Source organism: Theropithecus gelada, chromosome 12 (genome assembly GCF_003255815.1).
Source record: "Theropithecus gelada isolate Dixy chromosome 12, Tgel_1.0, whole genome shotgun sequence".
Lineage (NCBI taxonomy): Eukaryota > Metazoa > Chordata > Mammalia > Primates > Cercopithecidae > Theropithecus > Theropithecus gelada.
The window spans coordinates 94932258-94947718 of NC_037680.1; the positions used below are offsets into that span (position 1 = coordinate 94932258).

General features: G+C 51.4%; 1 protein-coding gene and 1 non-coding gene across 3 annotated transcripts in view; both read left to right on the top strand.

Moving 5' to 3' along the window:
- The window catches only part of PNKD (PNKD, MBL domain containing), a 77784-nt gene that overhangs the window by 45266 nt on the left and 17057 nt on the right, over nt 1–15461 (top strand). Inside the window, exon 1 of one of the 2 annotated variants that reach the window (XM_025404015.1) lies at nt 8241–8477. The exons of the other annotated variant lie outside the window; for it this stretch is intronic. Coding sequence (XP_025259800.1) covers nt 8314–8477 — 164 coding nt within the window. The 5' untranslated portion in view covers nt 8241–8313. Of the gene's footprint in view, nt 1–8240; nt 8478–15461 lie in introns of those variants that run through there. 2 annotated transcript variants of the gene reach the window in all.
- On the top strand, nt 13908–14008 carry LOC112636850. The gene has a single exon (XR_003122318.1). It is a non-coding gene; the product is annotated as a small nucleolar RNA U13 (small nucleolar RNA).

Below are 15461 nucleotides of genomic sequence, written 5' to 3' on the forward strand. Positions count from 1 at the left end.
TAGCTAGGATTACAGATGCCTGCCACCATGCCCAGCTGATTTTTGTATTTTTAGTAGAGACGGGGTTTCACCACTTTGGACAGGCTAGCCTTGAACTCCTGGCCTCAAGTGATCCACCTGCCTCAGCCTCCCAGAGTGCTGGGATTCCAGGCATGAGCCACTATGCCCGGCCAAGGTTTTCTTTCTTTCTTTTTTTTTTTTTTTTTTTGAGATGATGTCTGACTCTGTCATCAGGCTGGAGTGCAGTGGCATGATCTCAGCTCACTGCGACTTCTGCCTCCTGGGTTCAAGCAATTCTCCTGCCCCAGCCTCCCAAGTAGCTGAGTCTACAGGCACGCACCACAATGCCCAGCTAATTTTTGTATTTTTATTAGAGACGGGGTTTCACCATGTTGGCCAGGATTGTCTCGATCTCTGACCTCGTGATCTGCCCGCCTCGGCCTCCCAAAGTGCTGGGATTCCAGGCATGAGCCACGGTGCCCAGCCAAGGTTTTTGATTTTAGGTAACTAAAACAGTAATTATTTCCCTTGTTAGGTCTTCTGTTGCTTTTTTCTGAATAATGTATGCCCTTAAGGAATAATAGGAATAATAATGCCTTTAAGAATAATATATGCCTATTAAGGAAAATTAGATGATGCGTTTGTTATTTTTAGCTTTAGAAAATCCTCTGCAATCCAGATTGAACATGTCTTTCATTTTCTTCTAATTTTCTGTGGTTTAATTTTATATCCTTAACCCTTTAATTCAGGTAGAATTTATTTTGGTAGATTCCGTGAGGCACAAGTATAAATTGCTCTTTTGTAAATAGTTAATCACTCATCCATCATGTCTTTCCAGCATCATTAATATTCTGTTTCCCTCTGTCACTGTTAACTATTATTACACTAATGCTGCATAAGAAGCCAATTCAAAACTGAGAAGCCTACAACCATAAGCATGTATCTTGCTCATGCATCTGTGGGCAGGCTGAGCTTCAGCTGATCTAGCTTGGGCTCTGCTGGGCTGGGTTGACTTCCAAGCTGTGAGTGGGATCCAGGTGGCTCCACGTGCCTTTCATCTCCCTTAGACCAGCAACATCAGTGGCGTGGGAAAATATACCTCGCCTCCATTGAAGTGGTGCACAGTCACGGGGTGAATGGTGTATTTATAGCAAGAGATGAAGAACTCAAAACTGAAATGCCGTCTACCACACCTTTGGAGACAGCCTTTCAGGAAACTGGATTGTGTTGAGATAAAGGCAGAACGGAGTCTAGAAAATGGTACAAGGTCAAGGGAAGTTTTTTTCTTGTTTTTTTTTCTTTTTCTTTTCTTTCTTTTTTTTTTTTTTTTTTTTTTTTTGAGACAGAGTCTCGCTCTGTCACCCAGGCTGGAGTGCAGTGGCACAATCTCGGCTCACTGCAACCTCTGCCTCCCAGGTTCAAGCGATTCTCCTGCCTCAGCTTCCCAAGTAGCTGGGATTACAGGTGCCCTCCACCACACTCAGCTAATTTTTTGTATTTTTAGTAGAGACAGGGTTTCACCTTGTTGCCCAGGCTGGTTTCGAACTCCTGAGCTCAGGCAATCCGCCTGCCTTGGCCTCCCAAAGTGCTGGGATTACAGGCGTGAGCCACTGTGCCCGGCCGGGAAGTTTTTAAGGCAAGGAGATACTAGAATTTGCTCTTAGGCTGAGGAAAATTGCAAAATTTGTAGAGGGGTAGGTAGTCACAGAAATTTTTTTCTCTAAGAAGGATATTTGCTGAAAGTAAAGGAAATGACGTTGGGGCTTGAGGTTTGGAATAACAACTGCAGATGAGATGCAGCCTCAGCAAAATAGAACTGCCAAGCATTGGTGTCAGGGGCTTGGGATGGCCTGAACCATAGCAGCCCTGAGCCATGTGGTACAGCAGCTTTCTTCAGCCCTGTCCGTGAGGTAGGAGACTGTCACGTTGGTTCAGGTAGGTCTGAAGGTTGGTAGGCTAAGGCTGCGGGTGCAAGGGGGTCAGAGGGTCAGGAAACTGACAGGTGGTAAGTAGTTCAAGGGATTGAGCCTAAATTCAAATATGGGTGCAAGAGGGGCTGAAGGGCTGGAAGAAAACAAACTGCCTGAGGGGCTGGAACTGGAGGCCCATGTGTAGTGGGGATGAGAGGGGATCAGGAAAAAGGACATTGGAATTTAGGTTCTCAGAGGCAGAGAAGTTCCAGGTGAATCCAGGGTGTGGCCATGTGAGCAAGCTGCTGAATTATGTTGAAGGCATTGGAATTGAAGTCAGGAACTGAGGTCAAGGCAGAGTTCAGAATCACCCATGCGAAATGCACACTCTTGGGCCCCAGCCAAACCTACTAAGTCCGAATCTCTGGGGGAGGGACCCAGCATTCTGTATTTTGATGAGCTCCCTTAGTGGTTCTTAGGCTCCCTAACACTTGAAAACTGCCGCGCTGTGATGTTGAGTGAGCCATGCTTGTTGGAATTACCTGATGGCAGGAATCAGGCAGGAAAACTAAAAACAGGTGTTGAAATCCTTAGAGAGCCTGGGCGGGAGCAGTGTATGGGACTGATGAGGAGGGGTGGAAAGAAGTTTGTACTAGTCAGGGAGAGCAATGGCCTTGGCCTGGACTATTACTAGTGCATCCCTTTCCAACCTGGTGACAACGTGAGACTAAAGGTTTCCACTGCAGAAGGCAGGGCAGTTAGAGAGAAGGGAGGGAATAGAAGACAGGGATCATATTCAGTCCAGACAGGCTAGGAGCTCTGTGAGAAGGCAGAGGACGTTGGGGGAGGATTTGTTTCCGAACAAACCAGAGTTCCGCAGAGTACAGCAGAATGGCTCAGAGGGGAGTCCATGAGAAAATGGTCCACAAGGGAAATTGAGCTTTGGTTGGGGATAACAGATGAGGGAATGGACTGGGCTAAGCAGAGGCCAGATTATCCCAGTCACCACTTCTGCTTTGGGTTCACTTTTCTAAACTGAACTAATTTCTCCACCCAGGTCCAACAAGATGTCTCTTTTCTCTAACATTTAAGCAGCTCCAACCATCTCAGCATCTTCATGATTGTTTCGTCATCATCACCGTCATCGTTGTCATCATCATCATCATCACCACCAGTGATTTCCTGAATGCCAACCAAGCACCAGTCATCAAGCTTGAGCCGCGGTGCAAAGATGGAGGCAGGCTCTCCATTCTAAGGGAACTTCCCAGGCCAGTAGGGAAGGCAAGATTCAGACACCAGGGACAGGCAGCCCGGGATGACAGGTGGAACAAGGAGGAGACACAAGAACCCCCACCCTAACCCAGGAACCCACATCACAGGCCAGACCTGCATGACTGCCAGGCACCTGACTCGGGTTTTGAAGGTGTCTCTCCTAAGAGAGTGGCAGAGGCAAACTTTAGCCTTGGCAGTGCCCCCCAAGCTGCTCAGGGGAGGGGTCACAGCCAAAGCCCTGGAGTGCATGGGTTCTTCAGCCGTGGCTCTCCTGCAGCTTCCTCTAATATTATGAAGAGCCTGCCACCACCGGGCTTGTTCTGACTCCTTTACATGATCCACCCTTCTGAGTGGGGTTTGGCTTCTGTACAGCTCTCCTGTGGGCCCTGAGCACACTAGTCAGAACAAGAGGGCTCCAGTCTCCTGACAGTCACAGTGCTTGGTGGCAAAACATGAATTGTCATTCATCCATGCCTTGTTTCTATCATTCACTCATTCATTCAGCAGATACTTAACTGAACACCTGCTCTGGGCCGGGTATTATTCACACCACTGGGAATACAGTGATGCCAACACAGGTCCCTCCATGGGGCTTCATGGGGCTAACATTCCAGTGGGAGTAACAGAAAAGACCCACAAAATAACATCACATTGTGAAAAGTGCTATGAAAGTGAAGGATGTAAGCACAGTAATGTTGGTAATAGAGTAGAGAGTGAGGAGGTGGTTAGCAAAGGCCTCATAGAGGGGGTAACATTTTTTCTTTCATTTGATTAACTTGATGTATAACTTACATATGGTAAAGTGCACAATTTTTTTTTTTTTTTTTTTTTTTTTGAGATAGAGTCTCGCTCTGTCACCCAGGCTGGAGTGCAATGGTGCGATCTTGGTTCACTGCAACCTCCACCTCCCGGGTTCAAATGACTCTTCTGCTTCAGCCTCCCAAGTAGCTGAGACAACAGGCATGCACCACCACACCCGGCTAATTTTTGTATTTTCAGTAGAGACGGGGTTTCACTATGTTGGTCAGGCTAGTCTCAAACTCCTGACCTTGTCATCTGCCCTCCTCAGCCTTCCAAAGTGTTGGGATTACAGGCGTGAGCCACTGTGCCCAGCCGTGCACAAATCTTTAATGTACAACTTGGTGAGTTTTTCAATTTGTGTATGTCAGAGTTTCTCAACCTCTGTACTGCAGATATTGGGGCCATTTGTCCTGGGGGCTGTCTTGTTTTTTTTTTTTGAGTTGGAATCTCATTCTGTCATCCAGGCTGGAGTGCAGTGACATGATCTTGGCTCACTGCAACCTCTGCCTCCTAGGTTCAAGCGGTTCTCCTGCCTCAGCCTCCTGAGTATCTGCGATTACAGGAACCTGCCACCACACCTGGCTCATTTTTGTATTTTTAGTAGAGACAGGGTTTCACTCTGTTGGTCAGGCTGGTCTCAAACTCCTGACCTTGTGATCCGCCCACCTTGGCCTCCCAAAGTACTGGGATTACAGGCGTGAGCTATCGCGCCTGGCCCTGTCTTGTATATTATAGGATGTTTAGCAGCATCCCTGGCCTCTACCCACTAAATGTCAGTAACACTCCTCCCCACTCAGTTGTGACCATCAAAAATGTTCCCAGACATTGCCATATATCTTCTGGGAGGCAAAATCGCCCCTGTTGAAAGCCACTGGCATAGGCCACGTAGCCAGCACTCAGCTCAAGATACAGTTATTTCCACATGGAGGGGTTGGCGTTTGTGCTGACACCCAACAGCTAAGAAGCTGCCTCCAATTCAGAGAACTGGGGAAGGAGTGTTCTAAGGGGAGGGAGCATGGGCAAAGGCCCTGAGGTGGGAATGATGGTGGCACATTTGAGGAAGTGTGACTGGTCCGTGGTGACAAGGGAAAGGCATCTGAGGAGGTTGAAGAGACAGGCTGGGCCCTATCAAGCAGGGGCTTTGTGGGATATGGTTAGGAATTTGACATTTTCAAAGAACATTTGTGAGTATTTAATACGTACCTGGCACCATGCCAGACACTGGAGAGTAATAAATTAAATCCTTGGCCCTACTCTTTTTTGCTTTTATTACTATTTTTAATTGACACATAATAATTGTACATATTTATGGAGCACAGTGTGATAGTTTGATACATGTATATAATGCATAATGATCAAATCAAGGTAATTAGCATATCCATCACCCCAAACATTGATCATTTCTTTGTGCTGGGAACATTCAAAGTCTGCTCTTCTAGCTATTTGAAAATATACAGGCCAGTGCCCGTGGCTCATGCCTGGTGTTCCAACTACCCAGGAGACTGAAGCGGTAGGATTGTTTGAGCCCAGGAGTTTGAGGCTGCAGTGAGCTATGATCGTGCCACTGCACTCCAGCCTGAGTGACAGAGTGAGACCCTGTCTCTATTTTTTAAAAAAAGTATGAATATGACCCAGAGTTGGCACAAAAGGGGACATGCTTAAGCCCATGAAGGAGCTAGGAGGGTTCAAGAAGAGATTTCTTGGAGAGACCACACCCAATCCGAGTCTTTGGGGAACAAGGGATAAATGACATTCCACACAGAAGGCACAGCATGTGCAAAGGCATGGGGGTGTGAAACAATATGGTAGGTCCAGGCAACTATAAGTAGTTAGGTATTCTAGGGTATAAAGTGCAGGAGAGGGGTCATAATAAGGCATTAGCCTGGATGGGATAGAAGATTCTTATGGCAGAGGAGGTGAAACTAAAGCCAACTTGCAGCAGACATTGGAAGTCTTCCAGAACAGTCTAACAGTGGCGTTATGGCTCCCTGGGCCTGCATGAGTCCCCTAAAACACACACCCTCACTCCTTATCCCAGTCCCGCCTTGACTCCATATACTTCATCAAACGTATCTTGGATTTATTGTCTATAATCTTGTTAATTGTGTGGCTTGAGATTTAGAATTTGGTCATCTCTACGTTCTCTGCAAGCTCATGCTTGAGCATGCATTTCCTGTTTCAGATTATAGGACTGCATTTTAATTTCTCGACAGAATGCCTGGCACAGCCTTACTTGGCACAGCCTTACCTGCAGAAAGGTGTGTGCACAATCACTTTTGATGATGCCCCATGATCCTTCACTTTGCATGTACAGACACAGACTTGGAGACGCAAACTCCTGCATCTTACAAGGGCCATCTGCAAATTGGCTTATCAGTTTTCTCTCTCCTCTGCCTCCTCTGCGGCACCAGCCCTTTATATGCCAGGCACTGAGAAGCAGCCTAATTACAGGCAAGGAGACAGGGAGGGAGCAGGCCATAGGCTCTGTCCCTCAAGATGTAGCCACATAGGAGAAACTCCATGTCTTTCTGGGTTTTCTGGATTAAACCTAGATTCCGGTGTTGGAATTACAATTCACTTTGAAGATAATTTAACATATTCCTCACCAATCTCCCTCCCTCCAAGCACCTCCCAGCAGCATCAGAGGTAAGCTTGACTTGTTTTATTTGTTTGTTTTTGAGATGGGTCTCGCCCCGTCACCTAGGCTGGAATGCAGTGGCACTATCTCGGCTTACTGCAACCTCCGCCTCCCAGGTTCAAGCGATTCTCCTGCCTCAGCCTCCCAAGTAGCTGGGACTACAGGCGCCCGCCACCATGCCAGGCTAATTTTTTGTATTTTTAGTAGAGACAGGGTTTCACCGTGTTAGCCAGGATGGTCTCAATCTCCTGACCTAGCGAAACGCCGGCCTCAGCCTCCCAAAGTGCTGGCATTAAAGGCGTGAGCCACCACTCCCGGCCGACCTTGACTCTTTTTTTTTTTTTTTTGAGCCAGAGTCTTGCTCTTGTTGCCCAGGCTAGAGTGCCATGTCACGATCTCGACTCACTGCAACTTCTGCCTCCTGGGTTCAAGCGATTCTCCTGCCTCAGCCTCCCGAGTAGCTAGGATTACAGGCAGGCGCCACCATACCCAGGTAATTTTGTATTTTTAGTAAAGACGGGGTTTCTCCATGTTGGTCAAGCTGCTCTTGAACTCCCGACCTCAGGTGATCCGCCCTCCCCTCCCCTCCCTGCCCTTGGCCTCCCAAAGTGCTGGGATTACAGGCGTGAGCCACCGAGCCTGGCTGAGCTTGACTCTTTAGAGCATTTCCTTCCCTTCCTGTCCTGGGACAGAGCTAGGGCTGGAGCCAAAACGAGCCCAGCCCTGGCTCCTGTGCTAAATTTGTAGATTTCACTACCACCACGCATGCCTTCACACCTACTTGCATTCCAGGGACCTTAACAACTTCTAGAATCCATCAGGAGGGCAGCAGTGAGGGAGCTGGGAACGGTGATGTGGAAATCGCCCTGGGTTTGGGAGTGGGAATGCCCCAGCCCTAGGACCCCCTGTGCCACCCATGGCTACATATTCTAGGTCATGTTGCTCCCCCAGAGCTTGTGTGGCCTCTTCCTATCCTTCAGGGCAGGACTTAAATGTCATCTGCTGGGGAGGCCCTCCCCATCTAAGCTGGCCCTCTCTGTGCTCCATATCATTGCTCCCTCCTTGACTTCCTTTCACAATTTATCACGCGCATATGTATGTGTGTGCATAAACAGATATAATTTTGTTTGCTTGCTTATTTGGTTCGTCTCCTCACTGGATTCCGGACTGTGGGCTCCAGGAATGCAGACGCTGTGCCTTTGACCCTTGCATCCTCCTCAGAGCCTGGCAGAGTGCCAAGTACATAGGAGAAGCTAGAAAAGTAATTCGGCGAATGAATAAAACCATGAATGGCAGCTGCCCCAGATGATCTCTCAGGTTTCTGCCAGCTGAGAAACTGTAGCAGTGCCCTGGACGGGGAGGCGGGCGGGGCGAACTACGAGGTCCGACCCCCTCCCAGGGTTCAGGCGACTGGGGACCCCGATCAGCGCAGGCTCGCGGCCCGCTGTGGCCCCGCCTCCTGGCCGCCAGCCGGGGGCGGAGACAGGCCGCCCCCCAAGCCGGTGGCCTTCGGGGTACTCGCCCCGCTGGAGGTGGTGAGGGGGCGGGTCCAAAGCAGAGGTCAACGGGCGGGGCGGGGCCACAACTCCCCCACGCCCCCAGCCTGCAGGCAGGTTACCCGCGGGGGGCCGGGGCCGGGCCGTTGGCTAGCAACGCCCAGCTCCGCCCGGCTGGCGCGCGCCTGCCCCCAGCATGGCTTGGCAGGGCTGGCCCGCGCTGTGGCAGTGGGTCGCCGGCTGCTGGCTCCTCCTCGTCCTTGTCCTCGTCCTACTTGTGAGCCCCCGCGGCTGCCGAGTGCGGCGGGGCCTCCGCGGCCTGCTCATGGCGCACAGCCAGCGGCTGCTCTTCCGAATCGGGTTAGTGCCCGGGGTCCGAAGCGTGCCGGCTCGGGAGGCGGGCGCGCTGGGAGAGGGGACTGGGAGGCGCGGGCCGGAGCTGGGGGTGGGCGTGGCGGTTAGGACGGGGCTTGGTCTGAGGGAAGAGGGATCGAGGAGACGGATTGGAGAAGCCACTGAGTTGGGGGGTCTGAGGGAGTTGGGGGGCTGGAGAATTGGGATAAGCTGGGGAAGGAGGATCGGAGAGGCGGGCCAGGGTGGCCACGTAAGGAGGCGTGAGAGAACATCTGGAGAAAAGTGCCACAGAAGGGGCTGGAGACCAGGAAGCTGGACAGGAGGATAGTGCAGTAGCCAGGGCTGGGAAGACCGTCCCTGTCCAGGGGTAAGGTCAGCAGATGCCCGGGCTCCGATGGCAAGTGCCGGAGAGAAGGAATGCCTCCCACCATCTGACATTTAAAACCGCCAACTCCTTCCGTATGTCCTTGTCCCACTCCCCAGCACCCAACTTCTCACCAGTCAAGTTAGGTTCTTCTGTCCCAAGCAAGGGTCTCAACCCTGTTGGATTCCAGCATGTCCCTTTCCTTCTAACCACAGCCTGGCCCTAGTGGAAGCCCCAGGCTGTGAAATCTGACCCAACTGACTCTGCCCACTTTTCCAGTGATTTGTCTCCATGGACCCTCCCCCGCTCACTCTGCCCTCCTGCCTCCCTCTACCCCTTCCTTCCTGGCCCCAGGGGAGGGTGGTGATAGCAAGCACTGTTCAGACCCAGGGACGCTGAGAGGCAGGGAAGAAGACAGGCCTCCGAGGGCCCCTGTCCCCATCCTACTACCAGCCTGGCCATGGGTCAGGACCTCAAGCCCCAGTTTAGGGACAGTAATGTTGGGGATGGGAATTGTGAGAGCCCTGGCCACAGGCCAGGTTGTGGGGAGAGCCTAAGCCTGGGAATTTCCTGAGCTTCCGAGCAGACATTGTGCAACTCACCCTCTCCTCCCCAGACCACCCACACACCCAGAAGCTTTAGGCCCAGGATTCCACTCACAGTCTAAGAAGCGGAGATATAAAGGCTTCAGTGGACGGGAAAACTAGAAAAACATGGTGCTGGAGGGTGGGGTGGGGATCTTGCGTTTGTGCCTTTTGGAGCATTCACATCTCTAATATCCTAAACTTTGGTCACCATTTAGATAATGCGCCAAGTAAGTTACCATTGCTCTGCATATTGCATTAAAATAATGAGACTGAAAAATATCTAGGCCAGGCGTGGTGGCTCACGCCTGTAATCCCAACACTTTGGGAGGCTGAGGCGGGTGGCTGGCTCACCTGAGGTCAGGAGTTCGAGACCAGCCTGGCCAACATGGTGAAACCCCATCTCTACTAAAAATACAAACATTACCTGGGCATGGTGGTGAGCACCTGTAATCCCAGCTACTCAGGAGGCTGAGGCAGAAGAATCGCTTAAAGCTGGGAGGCAGAGGTTGCAGTGAGCTGAGATCGCGCCATTTCACTCAGGCCTGGGCAACAGAGTGAGACTCCGTCTCAAAAAAAAAAAAAAAGAAAGAAAAAGAAAAAGAAAATCCCCAAATATGAAAGTATCTAAATAATCTTCTTTTTTTTCTTTTTTTGAGACGGAGTTTCCCTCTGTTGCCCAGACTGGAATGCAATGGTGTGATCTTGGCATGGTGAAACGGGGTTTCACCATGTTGGTCAGACTGGTTGCGAACTCCTGACCTCATGATCTGCCCACCTCGGCCTCCCAAAGTGCTGGGATTACAGGCATGAGCCACCACACCTGGCCTTTTTTTTTTTTTTTTTTTTTTTTTTGAGACCGACTCTTGCTCTGTACCCTAGGCTGGAGTGGTGTAGTGGCACAATCTCAGCTCACCGCAACCTCCACCTCCCGGGTTCAAGTAATTCTCCTGCCTCAGCCTACTGAGTAGCTGGGACTACAGGCACTCGCCACCACACCTGGCTAATTTTTGTATTTTCGGTAGAGATGCGGTTTCACCATGTTGGTCAGGCTGGTCTTGAACTCCCGACCTCATGATCTGCCCACCTCGCCCTCCCAAAGTGCTGAGATTACAGGCAGGAGCCACTATACCCAGCCCATATTTGGGATTTTTAATGGAAACATTTTCTTCCCATAAAAGTTCTGGGAATTTTACAGTCTTATCTGGGGAAAGATATTTAAATCTACTTCTAGCTTTCAAAATTAGTAAGCTTGAGGTCATACAAATGGCCTGAGGAAGTGGAAAATAGAAGTTTCCATAAGGAACTGGAATCAGAATTCCTGAGATCAGAATGCCAGAATCACTATCTCAGAATCTTGAGGGTATGGGTATGCCTGGAAATTGGGACTTGGGATTTTACAGATCTCCAAAACTAGAGTCATTGGAGAGCTTCTTCAAAATGCAGTATTTCTACAGGCTTTTCTGTGTCTGGATTTCAAGGTTGCTTTGGAATCCACTCCTCAAATTTGCAGATTTGAAGGGTGTGCCTGGAGTCGGATTTCCAGACCCTGCTCCTCATAGTCTGGGAAACAATCAGTCCAGTCCCCAGCGGGAGAGGCTGCTGGCTGCTGGGAGGGAAAGGGGATATTTGCAGGAAACTCTAGGGTAGAAATGGGCAGGTGTTGGTGCTAGGGGTGTCTCCAGGAAGGATGAGGAGGGAGGGGGAACAGGATGGGACAGGACATGGTGGGGAGGGGGAGGGCACATGCGCTACCAACCTGAAGGTGTGGCTGGGAGGATCACAAATAGAGGATTCTACTGGGGGTGGAAAGGAAATGATGGAAACACCAGGCTCACCGGGAGGAGAGCTGTTGGCCATGTTATCATTAATAATCAGCATCCCTGGTGTGTGGCAATTTTATAAAAGGCTTTCCTTAACCATAACTACAATTGTCTTAGGATGAGGATAACTGAGCACAGTGGCCACAGGCGAACCTGATGTGAGACACATGCATTTGGGGCTCTGTGGCACCTGGGAGACAGTGTGGATAGTAGCTAAGCACATAGCATGTGGGGTCGAACAAATCTGCTTTTCTGTCCTATCTTTGTTGCTTAGTAGCCATGTGACCTTGGACAAGTAACTTCTCTGTGCCTTGGTTGTTTGCATCTATAAAATGGGGTTGGGGATGCCTACCTCATAGGGCTCCTATGAAGATCAAATGAAACCGCACCTAAAATACACAGGGCCTGGCTCAAAGAGAGTGTTCAGGAAATGTTAGCAAGTGTTCCTGCTGTGACCTGGAGTTGGGTGGGAGAGGATCCATGGCCCTGTGTCCTTCCGGAGCTTCCTTACATAACTCCACCCCTGTCTTCCAAGCCTGTCCTACTCACCACCCAGCAGGAAACTCCACATCCCTTCATTCAGCCAGGGAACACCCAGCTGCCCTGGGTAAGGACTGTGGGGTCCCAGATATGAACAGGTTCTGATCACTGTTCTGCAGGGAAGGAGAAAGCACATGCGAACACATATAAACAAGGGCCCGGCCAGGCGCAGTGACTCAAGCCTGTAATTCCAGCACTTTGGGGGGCCAAGGTGGGTGGATCACGAGGTCAGGAGGTCTCCCCGTCTCTACTAAAAATACAAAAAATTAGCCGGTCCTGGTGGCAGGCATCTGTAGTCCCAGCTACTTGGGAGGCTGAGGCAGGAGAATGGTGTGAACCTGGAAGGCGGAGCTTGCAGTGAGCCGAGATTGCACCACTGCACTCCAGCCTGGGCGACAGTGCAAGATTCCATCTCAAAAGAAAAAAAAAAATGGGGGGGCCCAAACCCAGGAGGAGGCAGGGCACGGCAAGCTCCCCAGAAGCAGCATGATACACCTGGGGAGTCAGATCAGGAATGTGGGACTCGCCCGTGTGTGCCCCCTGCTTCATGCCTCAGTTGTCCTTTTGCCTTCTTAGGGGTAGTTGTGGGGATTTTGCAGAACAGAGTCTTGAGGAAAGCCTCTGTCTGCAGAGGGGAGACGGATAGGACACAGGCAGGTCTGCGAGTGTCTTGCAGAGCCAAGGAGGTGGGTAGCAGCTGGCCTGTGGGGAAAGCCAGTCCTAGTGACAGCCTTCTCTCCTAGACCAAGCCCCCTCCATTCCTAGGCGTAGAAGGTCCTTCCTGACCCTCACAACCCTCCCTGTGATGGACCCAGCTTGCTCTGCTTCTGCAAGAGGAAAGCCCTTATCTGGGGCCAATGAGTCCCACTGGCTTGATTTCAAGAGTGGCAGGAGCCTGATGGGAGGGACCTTGAGTGAATCCTCCCAGCTGCCGCATGAGGCCAGGTAGATGAGCTGGGCTATCCACGTCGCAACCTGGCAGGAGGGGAGCAGGATCCTTTTCTTTTCTGGGGCCTGTAGGACCTTGGAGAGCTATGGCCAGAGCACCCACAGCAGCCTCATGCCTCCCTGCTGCTCTCTGCTCTCCCCACTGACACAGCTTCCCCCTGCTGCCTGGTTAGTTTTCAGAGTGTGGCTCTGAGCAAGTGTCCACTTCTGCAAGCCACATTGCCAACATAATGGAGCCACGCCCCTCGCCCAGGCCTTTGCAGCCCTCCCACACCCCCTACAGACCTGCCCAGTTTCATCTCCCCCAGGCCTGAGCTGTTCCTGCACTTCCGTCTGACCTGTCCTGCCTTCCTTCCTCCCTACGTCTCTACTGTCAAATTCTGTTGCATCTTCAAAACTCACCTTCAAAGGTACCCAGAATCTGAACACTTCTCCCTGCCTCCACTGCCACCACCCTGGGCCAGCCAGGAGAATCGCTTGAATGAACCCAGGAGGCAGAGGTTGCAGTGACCCGAGATTGCGCTATTGCACTCCAGCCTGGGTGATAAGAGTGAAACTCCATCTCAAAAAAAAAAAAAAGGAAACTGTTATTTAAGTCAGGAATGGATTACTTCTCTGCTCAAACTCCTCCAGCGATTTCCCACCTCTCTCATGAGGTCCAAGTCTGTTCGAAGAATGGCTTCAGGGCCCTCTGTGACCTGCCCATCCCTACCACATCTTTTAGCGCCCTTCAGCCTGCTCCTCTGCCTCAGCCACAGCTGGTGGCCTCTCCACGGTGCTTCAGTCCTAGCGGAGAGGTCTGGGCTAATTCTGTCTCTGCCTGTTGTAATCCCAGGCCTCAAATACACCAAGACACCCCTCCCTTCAGGCCTTTCTGTGACTCCGCATGGCTTGCTGCCTCACTTCCTTCAGTTCTCTGCTCAAATTTTGCCTTATATGAGAGCCCTGCCCTGACCACCCCACATAAACATAGCACCACCCCCACCCCTGCACCCTGTCCCCTCTCCGGCTTTATGTTCCCCTAGTTCACATCACCATGGGACACACTACATGTTGATTGTTCTTCTCCCCCAACCAGAATGTGGCTACACAGGGGGAGAAGCTTTGTTCAAGACTTATCCCAGATTCCAGAACAGTGCCTGGCACCTAGGTGGCCCTTACTAAATGCCTCTGAATGATCCTATTTTAATTCCTAAGTATGATTGGGTTTTCACACGCATAGGTAACATGCGCATCCCTCAAACCTTGTGGTGATGTCAGCACGGTATCCGTCTGATGTGAAAGAAAAAAAAGTTTCTGAATGAATGCATGCATGTATGAATAAATGAATGAAAAGCTTGGCTCAGGTGCCCTTTTCTCCACGAAGCCTTCCCAGCCTCCTCAGTCAAAATGAACCTCTTGTCTCCAGACTGCCCCCGGCACTATCTTCCCTCTTCGAGCTTCCCGTGCGCATTCTTGCTTGTACTGGAGTTAGGTGTTCATGGATCGGACTTCCTGGCTGCTTTCTGTGTTCCTAAGGGGCCTTGGGGCCGGGTGTAGTGGCTCACACCTGTAATCCCAGCACTTTGGCAGGCCAAGGCGAGCGGATTCTTGAGGCCAAGAGTTTGAGACCAGCCTGGCCAACATGGCAAAACCCCATCTCTACTAAAAGATACAAAAATTAACTGGGCATGGTCGCGCACCCCTGTAATCCCAGCTACTCAGGAGGCTGAGGCAGGAGAATCACTTCAACCCGGGAGGCGGAGCTTGCAGTGAGCGGAGATCACGCCACTGCACTCCAGCCTGGATGACAGAGCGAGACTCTGTGTCAAAACAAACAATCAAACAAAAACTAAGGGGCCTTGGAGCAGACCCCGGCTCCACTAGAACCCTGTGTCCTTGGTGGCCCTCTGGGCCCTCAGGCCTAGCCCAGGGAGCAGGATTGAATCAGGAAAGCCTGGGATTGGGATGAGTGAGGAGAGAAGGAGAAAGTCACAAGAAACAAACCAAAACTAAACAAAGCCCAGAGCCCTTGGCAGGCAGGTGGCCTGGGATTACACCCATGGAGACAGAACTAGCTAAGGCCTCCCAGCCAGGGCTGAGACACCATGGAGAGGCCACCAGCTCTTACTGTGCTTCTGGTTCTAGCCAAGAGCCCCCTTCGTCAGTGACAGATGGGTGTCCTCTGGAGAGGGCTGTGAAGTCTGGGGAAGAACCCATCCAGGGATGGGTAGGACGATGGCAGACCCTGACCCGGGGATCTCCTGTTTTGACCGCGGAGCAGCCCTGTCCCTCTCCTGGGCGTGAGGAAGTCCCCCCGCCCCCAGGCATACTGGCAGCTTCGGGAAACCCTCACCCTCAAGGGCCTTTTAGCTGTCTCGTTATCTTCTTCCGTTTCCTCAGTTTTGAGAATGCACAAAACATGGAGCTGCTCTCTGCGTTCCTGAGGGGCCTCGGAGCAGACCTTGGGTCCCATAGAACCCTGTGTCCTGGTGGCCCTCCAGGTCCCTCAGCTTTCAGACAGGCACTTTCAGTTCCGTTTCATTAGGAGTGCCCTGTCGGTGGTAAGATGCAGAGCCTGGGCAGTCTGGGTCCTGAGGACACGAAGGGAGAAGCCAGAACAGTCCCCGGCCAGACGCCCCACCAGCCTGAGCTTGTCCGTTGGGTCCCAGTGGAGTCTGGGGCCCTGTGGGATCGGGGGGCCATTTAGCGGATACAGGAGGAAGGGAGGAGCCAAGGCAGGTGACCCTGG